The 12,971-nt window shown below is 36.6% G+C and overlaps 1 protein-coding gene across 1 annotated transcript in view; it reads left to right on the top strand.

The window, feature by feature from the left end:
- The window catches only part of LOC126185053 (uncharacterized), a 904,507-nt gene that overhangs the window by 517,920 nt on the left and 373,616 nt on the right, over nt 1-12,971 (top strand). The window contains exon 18 of the mRNA XM_049927811.1: nt 9,381-9,458. Within this exon, the coding sequence (XP_049783768.1) occupies nt 9,381-9,458 (78 nt within the window). The remainder of the gene's footprint in view (nt 1-9,380; nt 9,459-12,971) is intronic.

The following is a 12,971-nucleotide window of genomic DNA, read 5'->3' as shown; positions in this document are numbered from 1 at the left end:
GAAGCGTCGTCTCACGCGGCCTGCACGTCCAGCACGAACGCTGGTCCAACTGAGGCGCCAGGTGGAAATGGCATGGCAAGCCGTTCCACAGGACTACATCCAGCATCTCTACGATCGTCTCCATGGGAGAATAGCAGCCTGCATTGCTGCGAAAGGTGGATATACACTGTACTAGTGCCGACATTGTGCATGCTCTGTTGCCTGTGTCTATGTGCCTGTGGTTCTGTCAGTGTGATCATGTGATGTATCTGACCCCAGGAATGTGTCAATAAAGTTTCCCCTTCCTGGGACAATGAATTCACGGTGTTCTTATTTCAATTTCCAGGAGTGTATTATGTCATGTCATTGATTGATATTTCATCTAAAAAATTTTGTGGTGGTTTTTCTGTGATGGAATGAGGTGCTTCATTCACAACTTTCTCAAAAGCAGCCACCTAATCTACCCCCATAAGATGCTTCTTAGAAGTGAACAGGTAACTTCGTCTCCCATAGCCGAATGCAGTATACTTTTGACCATTTCTTGATAGCAGTCTCTGAGAGAAAGTGACTATCAAGTCTGTGTTTATTGGTATCTTGATGATATTGAACATTAGTACGGGATCTTATTAGTAGTAGTAGTAGTAGTAGTAGTAGAAGTAGAAGTAGTGGTAGTATCAGTTTTATTCCTCTGTAGATCTCTTTTTACAAGGGTGTAGGACATGTCAAAGTATTTAAAGTTTAGATCAATTTAAAATAAGCTAATTCATATGCACATTTATTTACAGACTTCTAGTTAGAGGCAATCATTAGATTTACTTCTGGTATATAATACAATATTTAATAATGTAATGCCACACTGTTCACTCATATTTCACTATCAGTCACAGCACACACTATACACACATTGTTTCATAACACTTCACTCGCTACACACACACACACACACCGGGTGTCTCTGGGCCATTTTCTGTAGCACAACTTCCCATTTGCTATCCTGGATGTCTGATTCAACATCTCTCCATAATGAGTGAGATGTTGAGTTCAGACAGAGGAAGAGGTTTAAGGATTGTGCTATGCATAGCTTGGGGGTTAGGATTTGTAGAAAGGAAAAGGTTTGGAAAAAAACATAAAGTGAATGTGTTATGTGGAATGTTGCATGTTTTATAATCATTATACTACTACTACTGCTACTACTACTACTACTACTACTACTAATAATAATAATAATAATAATTATTATTATTATTAATTATTATTATTATTTGTATTGTTTATTTGTATAACTTTTTTTTATAAGACCCCTGCTCATTTTTATCTAAGTAAACCTTCAATATATAAAATGAATTGCATAACTGGTACTTTTTAGCTGCCTTTTTAAATAAGTGAATTTTTGCAATTTCTTTAATCTCTTTCAGTAATTTATTGTACAGTGTTGTTCCTTGGTATAAAATGCTGTTTTGAGTTTAATGTTTATTTTTTCTTCTAAATGTATGTTGAGTCTATCTCTTGTTGCAAGGCCATAGACAGAGCTGTTTATGCAGTAATTACCAATGTTATTTTTGATGTGTACAGCTGACTGATAAATTTATTGACATGGAGCACTTAAAATACCCAGTGTTTTGAAGAGATCTTTACAATGAGCTTGACAAGTAATTTTGGTTATTATCCTTATGGTTCGTTTCTGGAGTTGGAAAATTGTGTTCATATTTTGTGCATTTGTTCCTTAAAAAACAGAATGCCGTAGCTAAGAACTGAATGTACATATGTATATTATGTAAGTAAAAGACACTGCATGTTACACACTGATGATAGGATTCTAAGGGTATAAAAAGCTGATAACATTCTGTCTGCAAGTACCTTTGTGTGTTCACACCACTTCAACTGAGAATCAGTATGCATTGCTAGAAATTTTGCATTTGTTACACAGTCTATAGAGGTGCCATCTACATTTAATTTAACATTGTCATTTTTCCTCTTCAAACTGAAGTTCATGGCATTAGTTTTCTTTATGTTCAATGACACTTTATTGCTTCTTGACCAATCATAAACTTCCTTGAGAGTTTCATTTGCTTTCTCGGCAAGGAGTTCTCTTGTTTTCTCAGTGACTATAATATTGCTGTCATCAGTGAAGAGAATTTTTTCACCATGAGTAACACTACTGGAAAAGTCATTGATGTATATCAGGAACAGAATTGGTTCTAATATGCTACCTTTCGGAACCTCTGTATTAATGTATTTTGATTCTGATAAGAGTTTCAGTAACTGTTTAGATCTATTTGAAGTATGTGTTACCTCTACTCTTTGTACCCTATCTGTTAGGTATGACTGAAACCAGTCATTAGCTACCCCTCTTACTTCTAATGCTTCTAATTTATTTAATACAATCTTGTGGTCGACTGTATTAAACACATTAGAAAGATCCAAAAATATGCCTGTGACACACTCATCTTTATCAAGAGCATCAAGTACAACTTTTGTGAATTCCACTATGGCTGACTGTATTTTTGACACTTTGGAATCCAAACTGTGATTTGCTTAAAAGATTGTTTTTATTCAGGTAATTCATTTATCTGTCTTTCATAATTGCTTCTATTATTTTTGAGAATGCTGGCAGCAGGGAAATGGGCCAGTAATTAAGCAGAGGTACAACTCTTGCGTGTTTTAACGGCTCTGGAAATGTCGCTGATGTGAAGGGATTCATTTATTATTTTTGTTAAGGGGCCTTTTATAGTTCCAATGTATTGTTTCAGTACACACATTGGTACTTCATCTAAGACTACTGACTTTTCATTTTTTATTTTTTGAACAATTTTATTGACTTCATTATCTGTGGTTTAAAGTAACATCATTGTATATAGTGCAACATTATTTACTGGTGTTTTATTTGTTTTGGGGAAGTTTTGCTGTAACTTCTCTGCAATACTTGAACAATGCTTGTTTACATATTTTGCTAAGAGTTGTGGATCATTTATTACCTTACCCCCCTCCCTTAACAGTATGTTATTCTGCGATTGTTTGCCTCTCCCCGTTCACTTTTTTATAACATCCCAGACTGGTTTGCTTTTATTCTCTGCACTGTACATTATTTTGTCATTAAATGACTTTTTTACAGCAATCAGCATATTCCTATAGGTATTTTTGTATCTATGTTAGAAATTTAAGAATTCTGCATCATTGTGAATCTTTTTCATGGAACTGAGGTGCTTAAGTGTTTGGAAGGACTTCTTAATACCTGCTTTTGTGAGATGCTGATACAGACATGCATACTTTTGGAAATGCCTTTTCAAAGTTGAATTTGAATAATGTGGAGAATATAGAGAATTTCATCCCAGCTTTGTTTTTCTAGTTCTTTTGAAAGATCTTTTATTTTGATTTCTGATGGATGTCGTTTGTAGGTTTGTAGTTTAGGGAATGATTTGATGCCTGATTTTACTGTTGTTATTTGACTGAGATGATCTAATAGTCAGAGATCTTTTACAGCTACATCACATTTTTCCCTTTCCATATTTGTGGCCACATAGTCAATTACTGTTTAAGTTGTCGTCGTAACCCGTGTTGCACTATTGACCAATAGGGAGAAGCTAAAACTTTCAAGCATGTTTATGAAGGTGCTTTTGGATTCATTTATGGTATTAGTGTTGATGTTGATGTCCCCGCATAGAATTATGTTGACCTTTATACTTGAGAATTTATCTAGAACTTCTGTTAACTTATTGAAAAAAGTGTCCACACTACCACTGGGAGTTCTATATACACACAAAATGATCAATGTTTTGGTGATATCAAGCCCTGTTAATTCAATAGCTGATATTTCAAAGAGTTTGTCTTACACTACTGTACTGAGGTCATGTCTTGATTTGAACTGTGTTTCTTTACTGATAGAAATGCATCTCCTTCACCCCTTGAGATAGTTCTGCATTAAGAATTTGCCTTTTCATACAGTGATAATACTACATGTTGGATTTCTGTGTCTCTACACCAGTGCTCCACAATACAAATTACTGTGCAGTTTAGAGATTGGAGCTCAACTTCTACTAGTTGTATTTCATTTTTTATTGATTGCTTGTTTTGATGGAGGATTGTAAAGTCTGTGAAATGCCCCATGTTACTCTTTCCAATGGTTTGTTTTTCTTTGTGACATCTTTTGTATATGAAATTTGAGGTGTTAAAATCTGTCTTGTGAGTGATAGTTTCAGCATTTTTTTAAAGTCCTGGAGATACTTTACAGGCAGGGGAACCTGTTGTCTGGATTTATCCTACAAAAGACCTACTTTTCCTACCTATGACAACAGGTATTTGACCATGTGTGGCCTGAGATCCACCCCGTATACTTTGATGAATCAGCTGTACCAATTTTCCCTTCCCAGCCGAAGTACCTTACTCCTTTTTCACCACATAACCTTTTTTGTGCAACTACTTCACCCCTCACTCTGTTTAGTGTGCTGCAAGACCAGTATTTATTCAAGAATGCTTCAACAAATTCTTTATATGATTTACATATTGCTGACCCCTGTTCCCCATGATTTTGCTTCTCCTTCAAACCTACTCACCACAAGTTTGATTTTTTTGTTGCTCTGCTGTGTTTTCTGGCAAGGTACCCTCAAACTGTCTAATGAAGGCTACTGAGTGTATAGTTCTCTTACGAGAGAAATGATGCAATTTATACACACTGGCGTGATTTTCTATGTCACATACATGAACAATATGTTTTTTTTAATTTCTTGTTCACACCAAATTTGGACTTTTGTTTACCTTCATTTTCTGTTTTGTATTGCATCTCAGAAAGTGCTTTTTGCTGTATTATTCCCTGTTTTCCCTGAATCATACTTGTGTTGCCTTTACAAGAAGATTCTGCCTGTGAAATATTACAACTAAGTATTTCATGGTCAATTTTGATACTTTATAAATTATTACTGTATAGTCTATGTTTCTCACTACATGCTTTGATGGATTTGCTTTGCTCTTGCTTTATGTTACTAACGTCATTAATTGTTGTTTGTGTTACTCCATTTTGATCCTGCAAATCCTTGATTTCGTGGTCAATCTACATATTAATTTCTGACTAACAAACTTCTAATTTCTTACCCCATTTTTGTGTTTCATAATCTAGGTTCTTGCAGCATCCTACAGTTTTCACTTCAAGGTTTATAACTTTTTGTTCCAGTGAATCAAACTTAGTATTGAGTTGTGCTGTTCCCACATTAATTTCCTTTAATCCATTATCTGTTTTCTTTTGTTCTATTTTTTGTTCTTGCAAAATTAATTTTAGTGTAGACTTCATATACTGATAATCATACTGAACTGATAAGGTGTCAGCTGATGCTGTATGATAACTTAATGTGTGTAAATCATCTGTTGGCTCATTAGTAATGTTGATGTCAGAGTCATTTTCTCTGATACCCTCATTCCAATCAATCACCTCATTCTGACTAGGTACTACACATCCTGGGTTTACATTGTCATTGTTTGCCATTAAATCTACATTTTTATTGTCTTCAGGATTAATTAATTCTACATTACCATTGAAATTCTCAGTGAGATCATTGGTTTTTTTTAATTCTCTATTTTAGATTTAACACCAAAGTCTAAATCTATGTTTTTACTAAAATTATTTTTGACTGAATTTGACATAAAATTAAACCCATATCTGATTTCACTTCCATTTATTTGTATCTGACCCGCCAAATCGTCCATACTGCTGTGCGAATGAATTCTTTTTGTACTGCCAAGTTTACATTTCACTTCTTTTACCCAGATATTTTACTAATACTGGTGTTCCAATTACAAATCTTACAATGCTATGTGCAAGCATAAAATTTACTCTACTTTTCTTCCTTGACATATTATTGCTGATTCTCACAGCTGTTGGCTGCACCCCTAGCTGCAATTCCACCATTGTTGTGTGCTGAAACCCACATCAGATGTGCCCTATACTGTTAACTGCACTCACCACTATGTGTTGTCACTGCACATGTTGTCCATGGATGTCTCATGCTGCTATGCACGCTGCACCATTTTGTAGTATGATGAATCTTTAAGTGATGATTTACTATGTAATCCCATTGACCATGCACACAACATTAACTTTTATTCTCATAGCACTTCAGCACTTCCTATTCACGGTTTACACTAACATCACTTTCATAGCAACAAAAAATTTTATTTAGTGTCATCAATTATTATAGTTCAACAAAACCTCAATAACTATTCAAACACAGTTCGTTATCTATTTATCACAGTTCTCATGCAGCTCTCTAGCCATTTACAGTTCACATGTACACAGTCCTTCCACAGTTCGCTAATTGGGTATAGTTCACAGTTCTTGTTAATAAAAGCATAAAATTTAGCCTCTTCATTTGAAAGCACTTCAACTTCAGAAATATTCCTCGCAAGGGTTGCCATGTATGGCAAGAGAGAGAAGAGAGGGAGAGAGAGAGAGAGAGTGAGAGAGAGAGAGAGAAAGGGGGTTTGTTAAATACCTTCCCTCAGAAATATTCCATCAGCAGGTAGTGTGGTGAACACGGACAGCACTCAGAGTGAAGACTTGTACACAAGTCTGTGTGTATGACAGCACTGGGCAATGAGAGCCGTGATTGAGGGAGTGGCAATCACCCCCTGCACTATGGCCCGAAGAGCACTAATTGCAGTGCCTCTTGGTCCTCCAGTGGCAAGACTGGTGGCATGTATGACTGTGGCAGCTGTCATAGATGTGGTTGACAGCAAATACAGTTTGCTAATGGTTGTAGTTAAACAGTTTACCTTGCATATCTGTGATTTTGTCGCCAGCAGTCTGGAAAGGTGGCAGCCTACAAGTACACATGTGTGTTTCATACTGATGGATCCAATGCTGGTAGTTACATATACTGACAGCAGACTATGACTAGACCTAATCTATTCACATGTACAGTTATGGAGTTATGGTAATTACTTCTGGATTAGTTCACCCCCCATGCCCTCGTCCCCCTTCTTTCTCTACCCCTAACAGTACTAAGGACCCGTTACTATTTAATAATTCAAACAAAGCATTTATCTAATTTTACACAGACCCTTGTCCGCTTTCCTTATACTGACAACATCAAGATCAATCTAACACAATTATTTGAGTTGTACAGATCACATTCTTGAGGGCAAGTGTTATGATAAGTTGTAGTAATAGTGGTTAATCCAACATTCTTTTACTTTAGTTTCCTGCCTGATATCCACTGATAATGTTTTATAGACTTTTTCACCAGAATACGAAACTTTGTCCTGAACCCTTGTACCCTAGAGACAGATGGCATGGTGTGTAGAGGATGGCGCTGTAGAATTAAATGGTTGTTGTAGTCTTTGTCAGTGCATGAAGAAATGGACAAAAGGCAGTTTCTCACTAACAAGGAGTCTATAGCCTCATCAACCTGTGCACTACTTCATCTTAATGAATACCACAGTGTTACCTACTTCACTGGGTATTTGTAATTGTGATGATGCAGGATTATTATAATCAAACTGCTGCAGAAATAACACCACTGGTCAGAATGCCATCAAATTGCAACAGAATATTATTGGAGAAGGGGGAAAATATATGGCAGAAGAAAAATAAATAGTTACAAAATGTAGCAATAGATGGCACTGTAAGCATCATAATTTAATGATGCTCTACTACAAATGACAAATTAATCATACAAAAATGCCTAAGGTGTGTGTTTTATGTTAAACAAACTGTACTACTCAGTGTGCATGGGCTTACAGGTGTGATACTGTTAGTTATGTAAGACCATCAACCATGGCAAGGTCATATCATATAAGATGGGGAAAATCGGTTTTTAATTGTCCTGAGGCCAAAAACTGCATGGAAAGCATCAATCAAAATCAAATTGGATTATTAATTTCTGTGTGTCTGGTACAAAACATGTTCAAAATGCTGTCCACCGTTTCCTGCAACAAGTTCAAATTGAGAAACAGCATGTTCCACAACTGATGGAAGTGTTCCTGGGGATCACATTCCGGATGTAATCCACAATGCATGCCTTCAGTGTGGCTAAGTTTGCAATCAGAACACTGAACTCATCATCTTTCAGATAGCACCACAGCTAGATGTCACATGGATGAAAATCAGATGATCGGGATGGACAGGCTGTAGGGCAATGGTAACTGATAATTCTAGCATTTCTGTAATAGTGCTTCAGTTGCTGGTTAACTGGATTTGCAATATGCAGAGGTGTGCCATAAAGCACAAAAATGATCCCATCCACACATCAACACTTTTGGAGAGCTGGAATGGCATCATTGCACAATAGACACTCATAGCACTTACCAGTGATGGTTCAGGGAACAGGACACGAAGCTCTTGTCACTTCAAAAAAATATGACTCTATGGTAAATCATGCCATAAACCCTCACCACACAGTAACCTTTTCACAATGAAGTGGTACTAGTTGATTTGCGTGTGGATTTTCCGTTGCCCATATTTGACAATTCTGTGTATTCACATATCCTGTCGGATGGAAGTGGGCTTTGTCTGTCCATAAAATCGTCCACAGCCTATCATTGTCCATTTCCATGTGATCAAGAAATTCTACAGCAAAGGTCTCTCTTGCTGGCTGGTCAACAGGAAGCAACTCGTGCACATGGATAATTTCTAATGAATAGCACAGAAGGTTGTTTCATAAGATATTACGCACCGTGCTCATTTGTATGTCCAGTGTTTGGGCAATTCTCCTTTCACTGCACGTTTGTACACCACCAATCATCTCCACCTGCACTGCTGTAACTACTGCTTCCACTGACATCGAATCAATTCATTTCCTCCCTCTACCATGTTGGACTCCACCAGATCCACGGCAGTCATCGGACCAATGCATTTTTTCAAACCCTTCAGAATCTGGAACGTTTCCAGAGCAATGTGTGCCATGATCCTACATTGAGACAGTCAAGGCGAACATCGCACATGCGAAAGGAGGAAAAACCATGTACCCGTCGTGTTTGTACCAACTACCAACTTCAGTGGGCCATACATACGACAGGTGTTTTCATTGACGTATTGTAGCATACAGTGCCATCTATTGCTCAATTTTCACACTATTTTTTTCTTTTGCTATATGTTTTTCCTCTTCTCCAATAATATTCCATAGCAATTTGATGTCATTCTGACCAGTGGTGTAATTTCTGCAGCATTTTGAAAGCTTAACTTTAATTATAATCACCCTGTAGTAAACAATGATGATGATGATGATGATGATGATGATGATGGTCATGATTTGGTGTTCATAATTCTAATTTATTTAAATTGCACCAGGTACTGTTCATTTCTGCCAAACCATGGCTATGATATTGCATTGTTTTCCTTTCCTTTGTTTACACAAGTTACAAAATGTTGCTGATAGCTGCTTAGTTACATTGACCAGTGTTGTATTTTCTAACAGGTGAGCCATATGCTGAATCAGCTAGGCAGAAGAAATATTTTAAACCCAGGTGGTGGCACAGAGACCACAACGAATCAGGTATATATTCACTATACCTATGCTGTAGTCATGGTCGCAATCAGTTTTTCGCTTATGAGATTTCTGTAAATATTGACTAGGTAATGCTGTGAACTGTGCTTTGTATAGTGTGCAGCTATAATTTTTCTCAGATTCAGTCAAATATTAGTTATACTTCTTAATGGGATTGTTTGATTCTTGTAATAATGAAATTGTTAGGAAGAAATGAATGTGAAGTTTGGGAGTCAGCATTAATTAATTCTATAGCTACAAAGCATGCATGTGAAAGAGTTCCTGGTTATTCAGATGATTTTATTTCAAATTATTATGAGTCTGTGAGAGTTATTCACTTTCCAAGGCAGGTATATAATAACTAGAGTCCAGAGTTCTGTGTAAACACAAGTTGCATGAATTTTTGCATGTGTGGCCATTTGCTGGGTAAATGTATATTTTGAAGATGGTATGAATTGGGGCACTTGTAATGCATGTTATATCACATTTTTGACCTTTGTGTATGTTTTTAAGTAACGTGCATGACACCATCTTTTATAGATTTATTCATATGAACTACGCCAAGGTGTAGAACATAAGCAATTCTGCAGAATTGTTGCAGTTTGTGAACTTCATACTGAGCTCAAGTCCCCTACTTTAGCTCGGTAGTTGTCACTAGAAGTCGGTATACTTTGTGCCAATATAATGAAATAGGGTATTATTATTATTATTGTCATTGCACAATGCTGCTCCATATGTGATGAAGGCTGGGAAAGCTATTAAATATTTTTATCATAACTAGAAGTGTCTAACGTATCTGGCCCACGTGTGACATCATGTAGCTGAAATGGTAGTCTAAAATTTGATTGTGTGAACACACTATTACAAACAATGATACAAACAAGGAAAATTGATGCACAAAATACAATGGTTTGAAACTGCTGACAGCATTAAGTTATATGCTGCCCCTTTTTCCAATCGAAGGTACTCTAGAAAGCACTTGTCCACATTGCTGGTTTAGAGATCTTCTTCCAGATTTAACTGTGCCCCTACAACTTTTTTAACCAGGTGGGTTACCTGGATTAATGCTGCCATCTTTTACTGTGGTAATTTTGATTACATTGTCAGTAAGAGACATTGAATTCTTACATATCTATTGAAGTTGACATCTCTTTGCTTCATTCTACTGTAAAGCCTTAAGGTACTGCAGTGTAGGTTTTTTGCTTCATTTTTGGGCTGTAGACTTTTGAGGTGACTAATGCAGTTTGCATTAAAGACACGATAGTGATATTCAAGGAAACAGATATGAGGCAAGACCATATTTACATCAAATCAAATTGTGTGCATTTTAATTTGGAAATACCAAAGTGGCAAGCCACAGGTGGGGTCCCGGACAGTTATTGTAAACAGAATGAGATTTTCACTCTGCAGTGGAGTGTGCACTGATATGAAACTTCCTGGCAGATTAAAACTGTGTGTCGGCCCGAGACTCGAACTCGGGACCTTTGCTTTTCGCTGGCAACTGCTCTACCAACTGAGCTACCCAAGCACGACTCACGCCCTGTCCTCACAGCTTTACTTCTTCCAGTACCTCATCTGGAAGGTAGGAGATGAGGTTCAGTCGTGCTTGGGTAGCTCAGTTGGTAGAGCACTTGCCCGCGAAAGGCAAAGTTCCCGAGTTCGAGTCTCGGTCCGGCACACAGTTTTAATCTGCCAGGAAGTTTCAGCTATTGTAAAGGTTAAAAATATTTGCAGTTATCCTGTGGAGAAGTGGGTGTTGCTGTTTTTAGGATACAAAGTTATCAGATCTTATCCTGATTTCGAGTTTACAAAGAAGACAAAAAAATATTTTGCAGCAAAATTGTAACAAAACTATCAAATTGATCAGACATTGTCCAAAATTTCTTCACACTAGTATGCATCTGTCACTTCTTGTGATATAGAAACAGCATTTTCTGTCACATATTTTAATTCTTTATCTGCCTTATTATGCGTATTTAATGATGTGACATTGCATGAATGTATGCATGTTTTACCATTTGATAGTGCATGAAAATCTGGGCTCTAGTAATAACATTATGAGTAATTTAATAAGTAAAGATATTAACTCACCAAATAATTTAGGTGTTGAGTCACTGATAGATACATAAAGAATACAAGAGGTGCCTGTTAGCTTTCAGAGGAAATCTAGCACATTGTTTAATCAGCTAGGAAGTCTCAGTACTACACATACTCCCATGCAGAGTGAAAAATATGGTGTTTACTCGTGTATAAGACAACCCTGAATATAAGATGAGGCCCCCCCCCCTCCACCCTTATGAGTGGTTTCTTGGAAAAAATTTGCTTTTTAACTCACTCTGACTAATCAAATTTACAAACTCCTATTCATGAAAGGGATATGTCTAAAAAGTTAACATTATGCCTTTTCTGTATTTATCCAATTTATTTTTTCGTGACATTTTGATATGACATGTAGAAATTAAATAAACAAAAGTAAATTTTTGTAATTATACTCTGCATTCTCTTGCTGGTCTATCTGGAATCCTATACTTTGTATTTTCTTCCCTGTCCACATAAGTTCCGTCAAATGTCTGTTTTTCACGCGTGCTCTGCAGATGTGTACATGGTCAGGAGGGGGGGGGGGGGGGGGGGAGGCAGGTTGGTAAATATGGCTTACGATGACACCATACAGCAGGTCAATTGGTCAGGACTTGTAAGTGGACATCCAGGGCTGCTGTTACATGTAGAAACAGGAAATTAGGCAAAATAAAGAGAATATATTCAAATTTACAGTATATAAGTAGCACACCCACAGTCAGAAGTTATCAGGTTTAGGCCAGTGTAGGAGGTTCTTGCTTCATTTTTGGGCTGTAGACTTTTGAGGTGACTAATGCAGTTTGCATTAAAGACACAAAAGTGATATTAAAGAAAACAGATTTGGAGCAAGACGAAATTTACGTCAAATCAAATTTTGTGCATTTTCTATTGGCAATAACAAAGTTACAAACCATAGGCCGAATTCCGGACAGTTATTGAAAGGGTTAAAAATATTTGCAATCATCCTGTGTTGAAGTGGTTGTTGCCGTTTTTAAGATAACAAAGTTATCAGATCATATCCTGATTTTTAGTTCATGAAGTTGAAAAAAAAAAGAAGTGTAAAAAAGTATCAGCTTGATCTGACTTGTTCCAGAATTATTTCACCTAAATATGCATTTGTCACTTCTTGTGAAATGGAAATGTCATTTTCCGTGTCAAAAATGTTCTGTCTGGTAAATGCATGAAGGTAAGCAAGGAAAAGTGGGAGAAATTGGTTACTGTTTACTGTTTTAGAAGAAATAAGAAGTAAATATAGAAGTGAATACTGCATATTTTTGTTGTTTTGCTGCTGTATTGTGCATGTTTAATGATATATATTGTGTGAATACATGCATGTTTCACAGTTTGATGGGGTGTGAAAATCTGGGGTCTAGTAATAGAAATATGAGTAATTTAATAAGTAAAGTTATTAACTCATTAAATAATTGGGATGCTGTGTCATTGATA

The sequence above is a fragment of the Schistocerca cancellata genome, chromosome 4, assembly GCF_023864275.1.
Source record: "Schistocerca cancellata isolate TAMUIC-IGC-003103 chromosome 4, iqSchCanc2.1, whole genome shotgun sequence".
NCBI lineage: Eukaryota > Metazoa > Arthropoda > Insecta > Orthoptera > Acrididae > Schistocerca > Schistocerca cancellata.
Note: the sequence above shows the minus strand (reverse complement) of the source record. Positions and strands in the feature narration are given on the sequence as shown.